Here is a 15,944-nt window from a genome sequence, read left to right on the forward strand (position 1 = left end):
AGACAGAAATACATTTACTGTGTGTTTAGGATGCATTCCTGTAGTGTAAAACTAAATCTAGATTTTGGTACTGAGAGATTTCTAAAGGAGCTTACCATGCTGATTCTCTCCTTCACCTTCTTCATGTGCTGCAGCGATGGGGTATCGTGCCCCAGGGTGTAGCCTTTGGCCTTGGTCTTATTGTGTTCCATCTTGTAAAGGATCTATAAAGGCAATGAAAATGGATCATATTTAATAGGAATATATATTATTTAAATACATTTATTTGTGAATTTCAGTTTGTCATGAAGAACCCTGTTTCTTCAGCTCAAGTCTTTGACAAACATAGAAACAGTAATACTGGGAAGTCCTTCACTAGTTCCCCAGTGTGCTTGCTTGTTTGCGTTGTGATCCAAGGCTACAGAGACTTGTGTCTCCGTTTGTCGCTGTTATTTATTATCAGAAGGGGAAAGCTGGTGTTTGCCACTTATTCACTGTTTGAGACAAAGTTTAAAGAACTAAGGGGGTCACTAATTCAACAACTAGTAGTGTTTACAGACACTGGCAATTACAACGACTGAAAGCATTGGCATTCACAGCCGATCATCTTTGAACTGATCCTGTATTATAATTTTCATGCTGATAAAATCTGGCTGTGCATCGTGGCAACAAATGTGCAACAACTGAATGAACTCATATGGGTCTCATGCTATCAGATATGTATTCAAAAGGGTCATTAGGTTCTACAACAAGGGAATCCCCAGAGATGTATTGAAAAGGGTCATTAGGTTCTAGAACAAGGGAATCCCCATTACTCACGTCGCTGATCTGCTTGTTGACTTTCTGAGTGCGAGCGTGTTCAGGGGTGTCCAACACAGAGGTGAACTTGTCCTTTTCCTTCTCATATTCTGCCCTGTATTTCCACTGTTCAAATAAATACATTAAAAAAAACAAAGATTAGTGAAAATAGCTAGATTTATTATGAAAACCTGGCTCTATTCAGGGTTAAATCTTTATTTCTTTAGACACTGGAAACTGTATAAAGTGGCATATAAAGTGACTGGTTTTAAATGTATTGTCTAACTGCATCCACAATGCAATTGCTTTACACTAGCTCTCATCTATACTGTGAGGTTGGGTAGGGAGTTTTCTCGAGAACGTCCACTACACTGATAACACAACATAAAGGAGGTGGGAGAGCAATCAGTAGGCTATGACTTCCAATTTCCAGCTAACTTGTTAATAGGGCTGTACATAAAGACACGATCCTACCAAGCGGGAAAAGGTTACATTTAGAAATAAAAACTAGGCAGGTTTTTTTTAAATAAGTAACAGTGACTGTAACTTTGGGTCTAGGTTGCTTTGAAAGTCACACTGGTGTTGGGATTGTTAGCTGAGCTCTGAACTATGGTTCATCAAATAAAATCCAAATAAAGCATAAATTGAACACAATTAAACTTACCACCAAAGGGATCATGCAGATTCTGTGCACACAATGTATGGAAAACATGCCAACAGAAAAGGTGCACAACACATGTCTGAGCAACACAGACTAATGAACACGATGCATGCAATTATGCTGAAAGGTAAAGTTAACCTCAAGGGTAAGGATGTACCTGGTGTCTTTGAATTAAAGAGAGGGCAGCACAAAACTATGCATTTCAAAGAAGTGTATGTGTACAAAAAAAATGATTTTTACTTATGTAGTGGGCAGTGTTGTGTGAAGCCCTGCAGTTACGGATTCGGCCGTCCTGTCGGTGAGAGGAGATGAGGTTAAAAGCTCTAAAACCACCAATGCAGTCGAGCCCGGCTCTTTTGAATTGCGGTGAAGAAGCTCGCTCGCAGTGTACAGGGCTGCCACTTCAAACCCAGCATCGGTTGTTACACTTAGGAAAATAGTTTGAACTTTCTCATTTCCAGATCATAGCTACGAATTTGGATCTAGCAATGGGAATGTAGAAAAAAAAATAAAAAAATACTCAACATCCTTTCTACTCATTCCTTTTTACTTCCACCTTTTCACTTTATTCAAATATATTATCCTTAAGGTAAGTAAGTTAAAAAAGACAAAAGCTTTTCATTTTTAATTATTATATCTCATGCATTCTTAGGGTCATTAGGAAGAGTTATCTCAATAAATATGGTAATTTGTTAACATTCCCTCACAAGTTGCATTAAAACAAAGCAAGGTAAGAAAGTGGTGGGTAGACGGTAGAAAGCCACAGCCAAAACAATTACGAGGCTTTTGGTGTGTAAAGAAAGAAGAGTTTCGCGATTTTCAAAGCCAGGGAAGGCAGAGGCAGCAGTGTGGACACATGTCTGAAGCAGTGAGCTGTTACCTGGCTCCACAGGTTTGTGTTGTAAAGTGCAGTCAGGATATCCGGACGCAGAATTTCATTGCAACCCTGCTGCAACAGCTTCTTGGCCACAAACTTATACTTTTTCTGTCAGTGAAGACATGTACCATGCAAAGGAGGAAGCAACATATAAGAGACACAAGAAGACAGTGAGAAACATTGAATCCTCAGGTGGACCACTGCTGTATGCACTCCACAAAGCAACCAGATTCATTTGAGAGGGAGCTGCTGCATGAGAAAGCTGAAACTCTCATTCTGAAAAGCACCTTGTCACTTTTATGACCAGGAACTTTGTCTTTCAATCTGAGGAGGATTTGGAACGGATTCTGTTAGGCATGTATTTGTTGCATTGCCAAGGATCGTTTATTAAAAGCTAAATAAACTCACCGATAACAAAAATGAAAAGGGAACTGCAGTGGAGTACATAGAGTCTGGACAGGCACACACAAAGTGCCTGAGGGCATTTTGGGTGGCAAAAAGACTGGACAAGATCCGCCAGAAGAGAGACGTGAATGCATCATGTCACGGCTGCTGGTGGAGACCACATGGCGGAAGCGTCTGGCCTTTGGTTTTACCTGGCTGCGATTGCGGGCCTCTTTGGCCAGGATGTTTCTAGGATCATCAACAACAACGCTGTACTTATCCTTCCTCTTCTCATATTCAGCTCTGTACAGCTTCTGCTCAGAACGTCATAGGGGGGTTACAGTGATAAAATGACTATCAAACACTGTAAACACAATCTGTGCAACCAGTACTGTACTTTATATTTCTGCATTGTTAAACTTTATCAGGAATTAAGGCTCTCTTTTCATTTTTTTGTCTTGGGCAATTTGACCTTGTATTTCACAGTGTCACAGATTTGTATCCAAAGCATTACTGGTAATTCAATAGTTATGAAAATGACAATCAGTACTTTTTTTGTAAAGCAGCAATCCTGCAAGGAAATAACTAATATCACATTGCAGCAATATCGTGTCACTATTACCCATCGCTCAACTGCACTGAAAGGAAATACTAGCAATTACACCTTGCACAGGTACACCAAGCCTTGTGCTACAGTTATGGCTTAAACTTTCCTTTAGAAGCAGGTTAACACAATCGCTCCGGCACTCTCAGGGTGCCTTTCAAACTGTAAAGCTTGGCTTATTTTTCTTTAAGGATTTACCTTAACAGCTGTAATAGGATCCCTTATAGAAGCAGTGAAGAGAAAAAACACAGTTATAGCAGTTATAACAGGTTATAACAGGTATTACAGACTTGTTCACTGTTCAGACTTGGATACTGTTCACACATTCTCCATCTCCATAGTAATTAATATCTTCTCTACTCTTGGATTTTACATTGTTGTTTTTTTATATACAATAAACTGTATGTAAATATAATCAATCATACTGTAACTGTCTGTATGTATTTAAACAGCTTTCTCCATATTAAGGTGTTCTGTATTTGCCGTGGGTACCTGATTGATGAGCTGAGCTGCATGCTTGGCGGTTTCATACAGAGGGTTGTCGGCTGTGTACTTGAAGTTGCCTTTGTTCTTCTCAGATGAGGCACGGTACTTGTTCTGTTTAAAAACAAAAATGTACCGATTATCCCTACAATAGTGATCCTTTGAAAATACACGACAGCCCCTGCTTTGAATAAATAAGAATGAAATCAGTTAGAAAAGGCAATGCACCAACTGATATAGATCTTATTTGGACTTACGTAAAATATAGTGTACAGTATATGATTTATATAAAACTACAGATGCCTAAATAGACATCAGCAATTTATGTATATATATATATATAAATAACATGCAATACCATATATAAATACATACAACTATGCATTTGCATCCAAAATCTAAAAGTGTAACAGTGAACTGAATACACATCTTCTTTGTTATTAGGTCCTGGCTGTACTGTCACTGAGCGTGGCTGCTCTGCTGTGCCTAGCTTAGTGTTGCACACAGACTAATGGAGCCTCGGTGAGGAGGGAGTCTCAGAGCAGCCGTTCCATGCATACCCCACTGTAGAGGCTAATGGAGCCTCGGTGAGGAGGGAGTCTCAGAGCAGCCGTTCCATACATACCTCACTGTAGAGGCTAATGGAGCCTCGGTGAGGAGGGAGTCTCAGAGCAGCCGTTCCATGCATACCCCACTGTAGAGGCTAATGGAGCCTCGGTGAGGAGGGAGTCTCAGTGCAGCCGTTCCATACATACCTCACTGTAGAGGCTAATGGAGCCTCGGTGAGGAGGGAGTCTCAGTGCAGCCGTTCCATACATACCCCACTGTAGAGGCTAATGGAGCCTCGGTGAGGAGGGAGTCTCAGGCAGCCGTTCCATACATACCCCACTGTAGAGGCTAATGGAGCCTCGGTGAGGAGGGAGTCTCAGTGCAGCCGTTCCATACATACCCCACTGTAGAGGCTAATGGAGCCTCGGTGAGGAGGGAGTCTCAGTGCAGCCGTTCCATACATACCCCACTGTAGAGGCTAATGGAGCCTCGGTGAGGAGGGAGTCTCAGTGGAGCCGTTCCATACATACCCCACTGTAGAGGCTAATGGAGCCTCGGTGAGGAGGGAGTCTCAGTGCAGCCGTTCCATACATACCCCACTGTAGAGGCTAATGGAGCCTCGGTGAGGAGGGAGTCTCAGTGCAGCCGTTCCATGCATACCCCACTGTAGAGGCTAATGGAGCCTCGGTGAGGAGGGAGTCTCAGTGCAGCCGTTCCATACATACCCCACTGTAGAGGCTAATGGAGCCTCGGTGAGGAGGGAGTCTCAGTGCAGCCGTTCCATACATACCCCACTGTAGAGGCTAATGGAGCCTCGGTGAGGAGGGAGTCTCAGTGCAGCCGTTCCATACATACCCCACTGTAGAGGCTAATGGAGCCTCGTGAGGAGGGAGTCTCAGTGGAGCCGTTCCATACATACCCCACTGTAGAGGCTAATGGAGCCTCGGTGAGGAGGGAGTCTCAGTGGAGCCGTTCCATACATACCCCACTGTAGAGGCTAATGGAGCCTCGGTGAGGAGGGAGTCTCAGTGCAGCCGTTCCATACATACCCCACTGTAGAGGCTAATGGAGCCTCGGTGAGGAGGGAGTCTCAGTGGAGCCGTTCCATACATACCCCACTGTACAGGCTTTTGTTGTGCTCGGCCAGGACCATTTCAGGAGTGTCCCACACATAGCACCCAATGCCCCTCAGCCAGGTCAGGTCTTCTTTGTATTTGACCTGGTAGGATGTGAAGATAAAATGAATATATTTCTAAAGGATCTCATATGCAGAGTTTAATCTGCCTAAAGTTTTGCAACTACAGTAAGGCTTTTAATGAAAAACCTGACTTCTTTGTGTAATTTACTATTTGTCTTTTTATCCCTGTTCAGTACATTTCTATGTACCTTCAAATTCTTTGCATATTAATGGTGACAAGTTCAAGTTATCAAAGCAACTAGTCTCAGCTGACAGTCAAGCTGACAATAAAGGGGACTCTAAATATCAATTATTTTCTTTATTTTTTTTCTTTACTATTTTCTAACCAAGTAATCTGTTCTTAAACCGTTTTTTTAGTTATTTATTTTTATCCGATTCAGAGTGAAAGCAGTGTGGCACGTACATCGCTGACGGCGTCGCTGACCATGCGATGATGGAAGTTCTCGGGGCGGTCGGGAATAGACCTCCACAGCCCCAGCTCGTTCACATACTTCTCTCTGTATTTCACCTGGGGAAAACAAAAAAAAAAGTCAGGATTGAGGTAAAGCCCTTACGACACAAAGGCAAACGCATGCACATTTAAAATCTGCAGAACAACTTCAAAGATGCAGCTTCCAGTTGGCTTAGTTATTTAAATAGAAAACTCACAGCGTACAGCCAAACCAACTAATTATTTATTTTGTTAATTATCATGGAAGATATATTGAACCCTTACAAAAGTTTAGCACGCTATTTTTGCAGTTTTATCATGCTTTTCCCATGGTTATAGTATGAATTTGTCATAGTTTACCCTGGTTTGCCAAGTTTATTAATAGACTTTAGCATACCTTGCTTTCCTTTACAATGCTTACCTGTGCTTTAACCATGCTTTCAAAATGCCTTTTTATATTTTGCTATGCTTTTACTATGGTAAATGGTAAACACAAGGATTTGCTAATACCAATGCAGCACACCTACAGCACACATAGCTGTATCATACTTACTTCGCTGATGCAGCACACCTACAGCACACATAGATGTATCATACTTACTTCACTGATGTCATCAGTGACCCTGCGATGATAGATGATGTCCAGGGCATCTTTCACGCTGTGGTAGTGTCCCTTTGCATTCTCAAAGGTTTCCTTGTAGCGCAGCTGCAGGATGAAACATCGTTTAGAACTGTGAAGTGCCACTGTTTAATATAAGATTCCCTGTTGATCTGTATGGGATTTCAACGCTTCACCATATACTTACATCACTGGCGTTGAGATAAGCCTTCTTGGCTCTGACCAGGATGGGAGTGTCTGCGATGGGGGTGTACTTGTTCTTCATCTTTTCATACTGCGCCTTGTATTTATTCTTACAAACAAAAGACAAAAAAGAAAGACATCAATAAATGCATTTTAAAAAATCACACAGCCCACTCATTTGGTTGTTTAAATGTATCAACATGGCTCTAAATACAGTAACACAGTAGAAAACTTGCAACACAGTGCATTCCTCTAAACACTCATTTGTTCTGGACGTTGCGTTGACGTGGAGCAGAGGGCTCACGGCACAGTATAATTTCTTCAAAGCTAAATTCAAATAGAACTTTGTAGACATTTTATTACCGTTTTTATGCATTTCTCAGAAAACTATTGACCTACTGACCAGGAAACTGCTCATCATAAAACATCCCATAATCTCAAAACCAATGCAAAATACTCCATATTAGCTCCAACAATGTAAGACAAGATTTAATTTTAAGTTTATAAAAAAATAAAAAAATATTTAATATTTTAAAAAAAGCAGTCCTCAAAAGCAATGCCTCACTCTCACCTCGCTGGTCACCACTTTCATTTGTCTGGCGTGTTTCATGGCTGGTGTCTGAGATTCAGAGGTGAAGTGAGGTCTCTCCTTGGTGGCCAGTTCAGTGTACAGGTACTGAAACAAACGCAAGCCAAAAAAAAGAAACAAAGTTTCATAGAGTTCAATTCAGAAATACGCGTGAAGATCAGGTGTTTTCATGCATGTCACAGTTTCTAAGAGTAACGGGAAATGTTGCGTGGCGCAGGGTCGCCGGTTCGCACCCAGCCTCTGCCCTGCTGTATAAGAGACACAATCTCACACTCTACCTGGCTCTGGATCTGCTGGCCCATTTTGGCCCTCTGGACGTCAATGCTGTCTGGCAGTGCAGTGTATTTAGTCTTCATCTCATTACCAGCAGCTCTGTAAACCAGCTAAAAGAAAAACATTAACCAAAATGAATAACAAGTCACTGTATTGCAGTAAGTCTAGAACAGTTTTTACTTGAACACCTCACTCATAAAACAAACACTTAGTTACTGCAGCTTTTTTCTATAAACAGTAAAATACACATTGTGTGTGTATATATATATATATATATATATATATATATATATATATATATATATATATATATATATATATATAAACATACACTACGATGCGTATTATCACAAACAAATCTTAAAACAAAAGTCATTTTTATCAGTGCTGCTAACAATACAAGGCCAAAAAAAAAAAAAACAATCCTGGTACTTACGTTACTCAAGTGTGTTTTGAGTTCTGTTGCAGTTCTGTATTCAGGAGTATCCAGCACAACAGTGAATTTATCATGCATCTTCTTAGCTGCAGTGGTATATCCAGACTGAAACGAAAGAGCAAAAGGTGAGCCAACAGCAAGGCGTTTTTTTCGCTCTGGATTCAACAGCAAAAGAACGCAGAGCCTTTCTACTGTTAAAGCAAAGCCCAACTTGTCAATGAATAGGTGTTGCATATAAAATGGTTACGTTTTCTTACACAGAAAGTGTTTCTTGTTTTGTTTTCTTAAATGCATTCTAATGGCCATTTATCTGAACATGTGCTTATTAACATAATGCGAGGAAATAAACTTCATACACTACAGATCAACAAATATAAACATACTTTTTTTAAATTGTGCTTTGAAATAGGGACTGTTCATTACAAGCATTATTCTTGCATGTTGTCTGCTTCCTCGACGTATTTTATTAATCACCCTTTTGTGTTTCTTCAAGGGCTTGTTTAATCATCCTCTTCCCTGCTATAAGCTGGTTTCTCTTTCAGGTACACCTGCTGTACACTATATTTGTATTTGATATAAACTAAGATGGGTTAAACTTACCCAGAGTTTAGACACGCCCCGGGCACGGACCATTTCAGGGGTATCATACAGGAAGCATCCCATTCCCTTCAGCCACTGCAAGTCCTCTTTGTATTTCAACTGAAATGGGAGAAATTGTTACAAATAAGGGTGCATGTACCATTAATGTTTTGACATTATTTTACATCCCATCACACAGTACAACAAAAAGACACACAAAGATTCCCTAACAGACATGATTTAAAGCTTGGAGTTAATGCTACATACAAATCACAACACAAGTACATACATCACTGGTGATTTCATTAACGTAGCGGCAATGCACCAACTCTGGGGTCATAGGCATGGAAATCAGGTGCCCTTTCATGTTGTGGTAGTTTGTCTTGTAGGAGATCTGTAAAACGAAAGAAAAGTATGATCAGAATGTTAGGATAGTTGATCTAGTTAAAACAGCGGCTGTTTTGTCCGTCCTGTTATAAAAAAAAGGTAAATTGGTAACACATTGATCATTGATTGATCAAAGCTGTAACAACGTTACTCACATCACTGACTGCTTCCTGAGTGGCTTTGACTTGTCTGATTTCAGGGGTGTCGTAGGTTGTATGGATCTTGTCCTTCTCATGCTCATACTTTTCACGGTATAAACGCTGTGAAAGAAAAAAGCTAATTCATTCCACGAGCAAAACGATTAAATAAAACACAACAGGAGCGATAAGTTTCATATACATTTTTTGGTGGGGCTAACAAACCAAGTCACACTGTTCTTCAGTTCACTAACCTATATATCAGAATAACTTTAATGCATGTATTAATAGCATTGTCATATGTTGGTTTTTTTGTATTTAACGTTTAGAACGACACCCTATATTTACTATGTATTCATTACACTGGGATTGAAGTATTACCGGCTTGTGATATTCTCATTAGGATACTTACAGCTGCCCCACATATTTTTTTTCACCATCTGGCAAGAATCATTCCATCTTTATTGGTCCCTTTACAGTGAGGAAAGACAGCATGAGCATGCCTGCAGATTTCCACTGAGTCTTAGCCTTACCGGGTTAATGACTGTGTTCGTCTTCCTTATATTAACAAAGTTCACACTGTCTGGCAGTAGAGTGTAGGACTTGGCTTTCATGTGCTCATAGGCTTCTTTGTACTTATGCTGTGAAAAGATGAAGGAAATAATTAAACTAGCTACAGTTCTGGGAAGGAACATTTTATTTGAACTATATATATATATTTGCTTGTTTTCAATTAGCCTATTCTTAGGAAAACATAATTAGCCATCTTTTTAAATTATAAAAGGAAATGTAAAACACCCTACACTCTGCTTAACTCACAACAACATAACCGTCCCAGTGCGTTTGGAATTGGTGCTTACGTCGCTCTGAACGATGCTGGAGTGCTTTGCTTGTCTGATGGCTGGGGTGTCAGAGGGAAGCGTGTATCCAGTCGGCATCAATTTCACACTGGCTTCTTTATACAGATTCTGTGGGGAAAAAGAAAATACATGAACTCGTTCTCCTCTGGGTTTCAGAAATGGATGTCTGGGCTCATTATGGCTTAGGGTCAATCAAACCACACATACTGAATTGAAATTGACAGATAAGTTAGAAAAAATCTATAACGCAACCACTGCTAAATCTAGGTTCATCTCAATGTAAAATAAAATTTAAAAAAAAAACAGTTCTTAAAACAAAAGGTTCTTCTGAATGTCATTAATTATCAGAGCGGTTGAATGGTTTTTCACTAGTGATACTTGCTCATATTTAAAACTTTCTTTCTGACTATCAAATTTACAGTACCGTAATTTTTAGAGTGTAAACCACACTTTTTTTTTGATATATGGGCTGTGTTTTATATACAGTGTGTCAGTATCATTGTGTTATATGGTAGTCTGTATCCAGTAGTAAACTGTGGTGTTTTGCTAGGGCAGCGTGTAAGAGGTGAAGGTGATAAGGGATGTATCCAAAGGCAGCTGCTCAGTCATGTGCACTCTAAACAGGGTGTGTGTTATACTCCAGAGTTTAACACTCCGGCCACAGTTCAACCTACGCTGCTCTGGATCTTGTTAGCTTCACGCGCTCTCTCCAAATCCACAGAGGTGGCACAGGAAGTCATTGTGCCTTTGACATTGCTCACATAGTCATGACGATAGACAAGCTAAACAGAAATAAAGAAAAAATACATTTTACACTGTCTATTACATTCATTTACATTTTAAAACATATGCAAATTTGGTCATAGATTTTTTTTGTGTATATTATGCTAAGAAAAAAAGGATTACTTACGTCGCTCATCTGGTTATTACTGATGACAGCTTGAACATAGGTAGGGGTGTCTGTAACCACGGTGTAATTGTTCCTCATATAATCAGCTGCCTTAGCTTTGTATTGTACCTAAAATGGACAGAAAGAAAATTAATACATACTGTACATGTGTTTTCTTAAATTGGCTTAATAGCCACTTTTCAATGTTTTCCAAAACTGGGGTTCAGTACATTTATATTATATAATATATTACTGGATGTAGTAAACTGCAAAACTACTGCACTACACAAGAATCTGGTTGGTCACCAGCAGAAGGCAATCACTCACGTCACTTTGAAGCTTGTAGGAGCTCTTGGCACGCAGAATCTCAGGGGTGTCATAAACAGCGCAGCCAATGCCCTTCAGCCAGGTCAGATCATCCTTGTAACAAATCTGAGGAAAAAGAATGAACAGCAAAATTCACTTGCTGTGTATGTTTACCGTTGGGATTTTAAACACCTTTTCTAAGGGTTTTGTAAAGCAAGTGGATTGGAGTAATAATAACAAGTCACTACACTGTGCAGGACCTGATGCACAATGTACATCTATATACTGTTGTTTGGTGTGATGGTTTTGAAATGTGCGGTAATGGATTCTTACATCACTGAGCTGATCGTTGACCTTCCGGGCATGGATGTAGACCTGCTGGTCTGGCAGGCAGATCCATTGATGGAGACGCTTGCGGTAGTCAATCTCACTGACCATGTTCTGGGTGTTCTTTGCAGCGACAATCTCCAGCATATCTGGGACAATGTGCACCTTGGTCTTTGTCTTCTCATAATCCGCCCTGTACAGGCGCTGCAGGAAACGAAAAAGACAGAGAATCACACCCCTACCACCACACTCTGCACGCTTGCCTGTGTTAATTCATGAATTTTAATATTACTGTATTAATGTTCCTCATGCAAACCACATTCCTGCATTATGGTCCAGTGGTTAAAGAATAGGACTTGATACCAGGAGGTTCAAATCCCAGCTCAGCCACCGACTCACTGTGTGTGACCCAGAGCAAGTCACTTAACCTCCTTGGGCTCCGTCCTTCGGATGAGATGTAAAACCGAGGTCCTATTGGAAGTGACTCTGCAGCAGCAGTTGTTGATGCATTGCTCACTTTGGATAAAAGAGTCTGCTAACTGACCAATTAATTATAATTAATAATAATAAACTATTGATTGTTCCTACAATTTACATACATTTAACAGTTAACAGTTTTCTGAAAAGAATGAGGGATGTGCAGTACAATCCACTGTTAGAAAGCTTTCATTCTGTCTGAGAAGACAAAATAATAACAATTCTCTTCCTATTCTTATGGCAAGCCAAATTATCATTTAGCGATATCTCGAATTGCATTTTAAGATATCTTCAAATATTTAGAGCTATCTGTAAATCATGTGCACACATGTTTAAATGTGTATGTGCTATCTGTAAATAAACCTTTTTGAAGATATCTAAAAATGAAATCGAGATATCTCAAATTAATTTACAGAGATCTTTAAATAATATTTTGTTAGCATGGGACGCCAAACTGTCATTTAGAGATATCTCGAAATAACTTCCTGTTCATTTAGAGATATCTCAAAAGGAAAATTTTCAAGACATCTCCAAATGACTCTAAGATAGTGAAGATATGTGGAAATCATTTTGAGACAATTCTAATGTATTTTAGCTATCTATAAATTAATTTGAGATATCTCTAAATGATCATTTGGCTTGCCATATATTTTCCTATTACATTCAGAAGGACTGAATGGTGCTGTTTCTCATTCCCACAGTGATCACAGCTCCTTTCTTTGTGTTCAGTACTCACATCGATGCCCAGTTTTCCAGCTTTCAGGCATCTCGCTGTGGCGGGGTCATCCTCCACAGACCTGGGCAGGGTGTACAGAGCCTTGAACTTCTCGTAATCCTCGCGGTACTTCAGCTGAAATAAAGAAGACAGCTCCGGTCAACACAGCAAGACCAAAACATGTTTTCAGTAAACACACCTGCTTCACCTAAGGAAGCCCTCTTGTCAGCGTCCACAATTACATACTGCAACTGCAACATCATTTTAAAGACATGTGGATAAGTTCTCATTTTTCACAGCTAGACTTCCCTCTTCACTGTTACTCTGTAGTAGTGTTATCTAACGCTTCGCTTACTGAGCTGCCGATGGTCTTCTGCTGTTTGGCGAGGGCCATTGAGAAGGAATCTGACGGCAGTTTGTAGCTTGTAGCTTTGATTTTGTCCCAGGCATCTGTGTAGAGTTTCTAAAGAATACAAGGGAAGCGTGCTTATTTAGTAACATCAATTAACAACTGACACGACAAAACAATATAAATAACCAAGAAAATACATGTTTTAAAACCTACATTGCTGTAAACGGTCTTCAGACCCTTGACTCTGGTGTAATCCACGGTGTCCAGAACACTGGTGTACTGTTCTTTGGTCTTGTGGTAAGCCTCCCTGTATTTCAGCTGTAAAGAAGAAAACATAAATGAAAAAAAGGAAAACAAAAAAAGCAAAAACAAAGTTGTATTTGGCAAGGAAACCAGTATCTTTCTGAAGCCTGTTAAGAAATAAAAATATCAATTGTACTGCTGGAAATAAGTAATTTAAAGTATTTACTTCACAGGGTAAAATATTAGATATCAAACAATGTGCATCATTTCAGCTATTGTAAATGAACAATTATTATTATTATTATCATTATTATTTTACTTACGTCACTGGAATGCTGGGCTGCTGTCAGTGCTGTCACATACACCGGGGTATCCGTGACAACACTATAGTTCTTAAACTCTGCGATTCCAGCAGCTTTATAGAGGTTCTGAAAAAAAAGACGACATGATAAAACTGGAGGAAATCTCCACAGAGCACCGCTGATCATTAAAAGCAAAGCCAAAGTACAATTCCTTGTCTGCTACTTGAAGTTAATATTATAATGGTATAATAAGAGACTTCACATTGTTGAAAGAGCTCCATTTATTTTTACTGGGGTTCATTCTAATATCACTGTGTCTCTGTACGAATGAACTAGTGGTGGTTCTGACGTTATCCACATGTTCAGGGCCACAAGCGATTGGTTTTCTGACAATAGACCAGGTTATGGGTTTACATTTTAAACATAAAGTACAATGAGGCTTGCGAGAACATTGTGAAAGCAACACATTACTGAGAGCATGCGCTGATGTGGGTATGAATTCTTACTTCACTCTGGAGTTCGTAGGACTTCTTGGCACGAATTATCTCAGGGGTGTCCCAGACAAAGCATCCCATTCCCTTCAGCCAGGTGAGGTCTTCCTTGTAAAACACCTGAAACAGGAATAATCAAGTCTGGTTAGAGCAATGTGACAAACTGCTTACCGTTGTTTAGATACCTTACACTTCTAAAGAGGTCAGACAACACAGCAAAATGCATTCACAATCCAGACTTCTAAAGAGGTCAGACAGCACAGCAAAATGCATTCACAATCCAGACATACTGCTCTCATACACTGTGGATATTCTGTTAACCACTGGAATCAAGTTAATTTAGTTCCCTTTCGTATTGTTCATCCAATTGGATTGCAGGATTTATTTTAGAAAAAAAAGTTCCAAAGTCCTACCAGTGTAGCATTGTGGACACAGTCCTCCATTTATGTAATACCCCTCCAGTGTACTGCATTAACTGTTACTGTCTCCAAAATAGTGTGTTATACTGCAGTAGCACTTTCTTCCGAGGACCCAGTTGTTTGCACGTGTAAAGTGTTCAATTAGAACGATCAGTAAAGCTAGAGGTTGCTAAAAACCTTAAACTTACATCGCTGAGGATCTCGTTGGCCTTCCTGGCACGTATGACATCGTGTTGATCGGGCATGCAGGTCCACTGGTGCAGATAGGTGCGGTACTCAATCTCACTCAGGATCTGCTGGCATTTCTTAGCCATGACGTGGCTCAGCATGTCATGAGGAATATGGATCTTAGTCTTGCTGTCATCATAAGCCTTCCTGTAAGCCATCTGCAATACAATGTCAAAAATGTTAAAACTGCCCAATGCCCTATCTATCTATCTATCTATCTATCTATCTATCTATCTATCTATCTATCTATCTATCTATCTATCTATCTATCTATCTATCTATCTATCTATCTATCTATCTATCTATCTATCTATCTATCTATCTATCTATCTATCTATCTATCTATCTATCTATCTATCTATACAACACAATGCTGGTTATTAGAGATGTAAACCAATATAAGACAATTTATACATTGTTAGTAAAGGCTTGTAGCTTGATAGTAGACCTTGTAGAGATGTCTTGGTTGCACACTCATCATATAACTTCTATTTATAAGAACATGACTGCTACAAATTACTTATTAAAACTTCACTTCATTGTTAAAAACAAAAGCAGCACACATTCTTTTGGGGCAGGTTGTCCATTGTTTGGCTCTGGTTTGATAAGAGATTAACTTACCAAGCTTTTCATCTTCTCAACAGCCATGGAGCGGACAACGCTGGGGAACTCGCTGATATCCTTACCAGCCAGGTAGTGCCCCTTGGCCTTTTCATGTTCCTCTTTGTATTTCACCTGCAGCACAGTGACAAATCAGTGACATAGCTCAGGGGTACCAAATGTATGTAAGGGAGTGTCATGGGAAATGTGAGTACTATTGAATATGACTAATCAACATTACAGTTTTAATTGTAATTTAATTATTGTTATTTTTTATTAAGTTTTTTTAATGAAGTTTACGTTAGTAAAATTGCATATAATGATAGCGTAGAAAGCTTTTTTTTCTACTTACATCACTGACAATCGTCTTTGTTTTTTTAGCAATCACAAGTGGCAGGTGATCTACAGGTAGCTGATAGCCTGTAGCCTTGCTGTTATCCCACTGTTCCTTATAAAGTTTCTGCGGAGTACAAATAAAAACACAAACACAATAAGAAAAGGAAATGCTGCTTTCAATACAATACAATTGTGTGCTTAACAACTCCTTCACAACACAATGGTTTTCACAG

At 39.6% G+C, this 15,944-nt stretch overlaps 1 protein-coding gene across 23 annotated transcripts in view; it reads right to left on the reverse strand.

Annotated features, from left to right (window-relative positions):
• Window positions 1–15,944, reverse strand: part of LOC121322385 (nebulin-like) — an 87,184-nt gene that overhangs the window by 24,196 nt on the left and 47,044 nt on the right. For 21 of the 23 annotated variants that reach the window (XM_041262254.1, XM_041262275.1, XM_041262269.1 and 18 more), the window contains 28 exons: window positions 15,728–15,835; window positions 15,397–15,510; window positions 14,736–14,933; window positions 14,144–14,248; window positions 13,659–13,763; window positions 13,306–13,410; window positions 13,096–13,203; window positions 12,762–12,875; window positions 11,555–11,752; window positions 11,243–11,347; window positions 10,937–11,044; window positions 10,701–10,808; window positions 10,027–10,134; window positions 9,700–9,807; window positions 9,185–9,289; window positions 8,932–9,036; window positions 8,664–8,762; window positions 8,064–8,168; window positions 7,633–7,737; window positions 7,337–7,441; window positions 6,770–6,874; window positions 6,565–6,669; window positions 5,937–6,041; window positions 5,450–5,554; window positions 3,796–3,900; window positions 2,319–2,423; window positions 799–903; window positions 96–203 (listed from right to left, as the gene is read on the reverse strand). In XM_041262254.1, coding sequence (XP_041118188.1) covers window positions 96–203; window positions 799–903; window positions 2,319–2,423; window positions 3,796–3,900; window positions 5,450–5,554; window positions 5,937–6,041; window positions 6,565–6,669; window positions 6,770–6,874; window positions 7,337–7,441; window positions 7,633–7,737; window positions 8,064–8,168; window positions 8,664–8,762; window positions 8,932–9,036; window positions 9,185–9,289; window positions 9,700–9,807; window positions 10,027–10,134; window positions 10,701–10,808; window positions 10,937–11,044; window positions 11,243–11,347; window positions 11,555–11,752; window positions 12,762–12,875; window positions 13,096–13,203; window positions 13,306–13,410; window positions 13,659–13,763; window positions 14,144–14,248; window positions 14,736–14,933; window positions 15,397–15,510; window positions 15,728–15,835 — 3,159 coding nt within the window. Of the gene's footprint in view, window positions 1–95; window positions 204–798; window positions 904–2,318; window positions 2,424–2,911; window positions 3,014–3,795; window positions 3,901–5,449; window positions 5,555–5,936; window positions 6,042–6,564; window positions 6,670–6,769; window positions 6,875–7,336; window positions 7,442–7,632; window positions 7,738–8,063; window positions 8,169–8,663; window positions 8,763–8,931; window positions 9,037–9,184; window positions 9,290–9,699; window positions 9,808–10,026; window positions 10,135–10,700; window positions 10,809–10,936; window positions 11,045–11,242; window positions 11,348–11,554; window positions 11,753–12,761; window positions 12,876–13,095; window positions 13,204–13,305; window positions 13,411–13,658; window positions 13,764–14,143; window positions 14,249–14,735; window positions 14,934–15,396; window positions 15,511–15,727; window positions 15,836–15,944 lie in introns of all 23 variants that reach the window. The other 2 variants (XM_041262258.1, XM_041262253.1) reach the window with 1 other exon arrangement.

This window comes from Polyodon spathula, chromosome 10, assembly GCF_017654505.1.
Source record: "Polyodon spathula isolate WHYD16114869_AA chromosome 10, ASM1765450v1, whole genome shotgun sequence".
NCBI lineage: Eukaryota > Metazoa > Chordata > Actinopteri > Acipenseriformes > Polyodontidae > Polyodon > Polyodon spathula.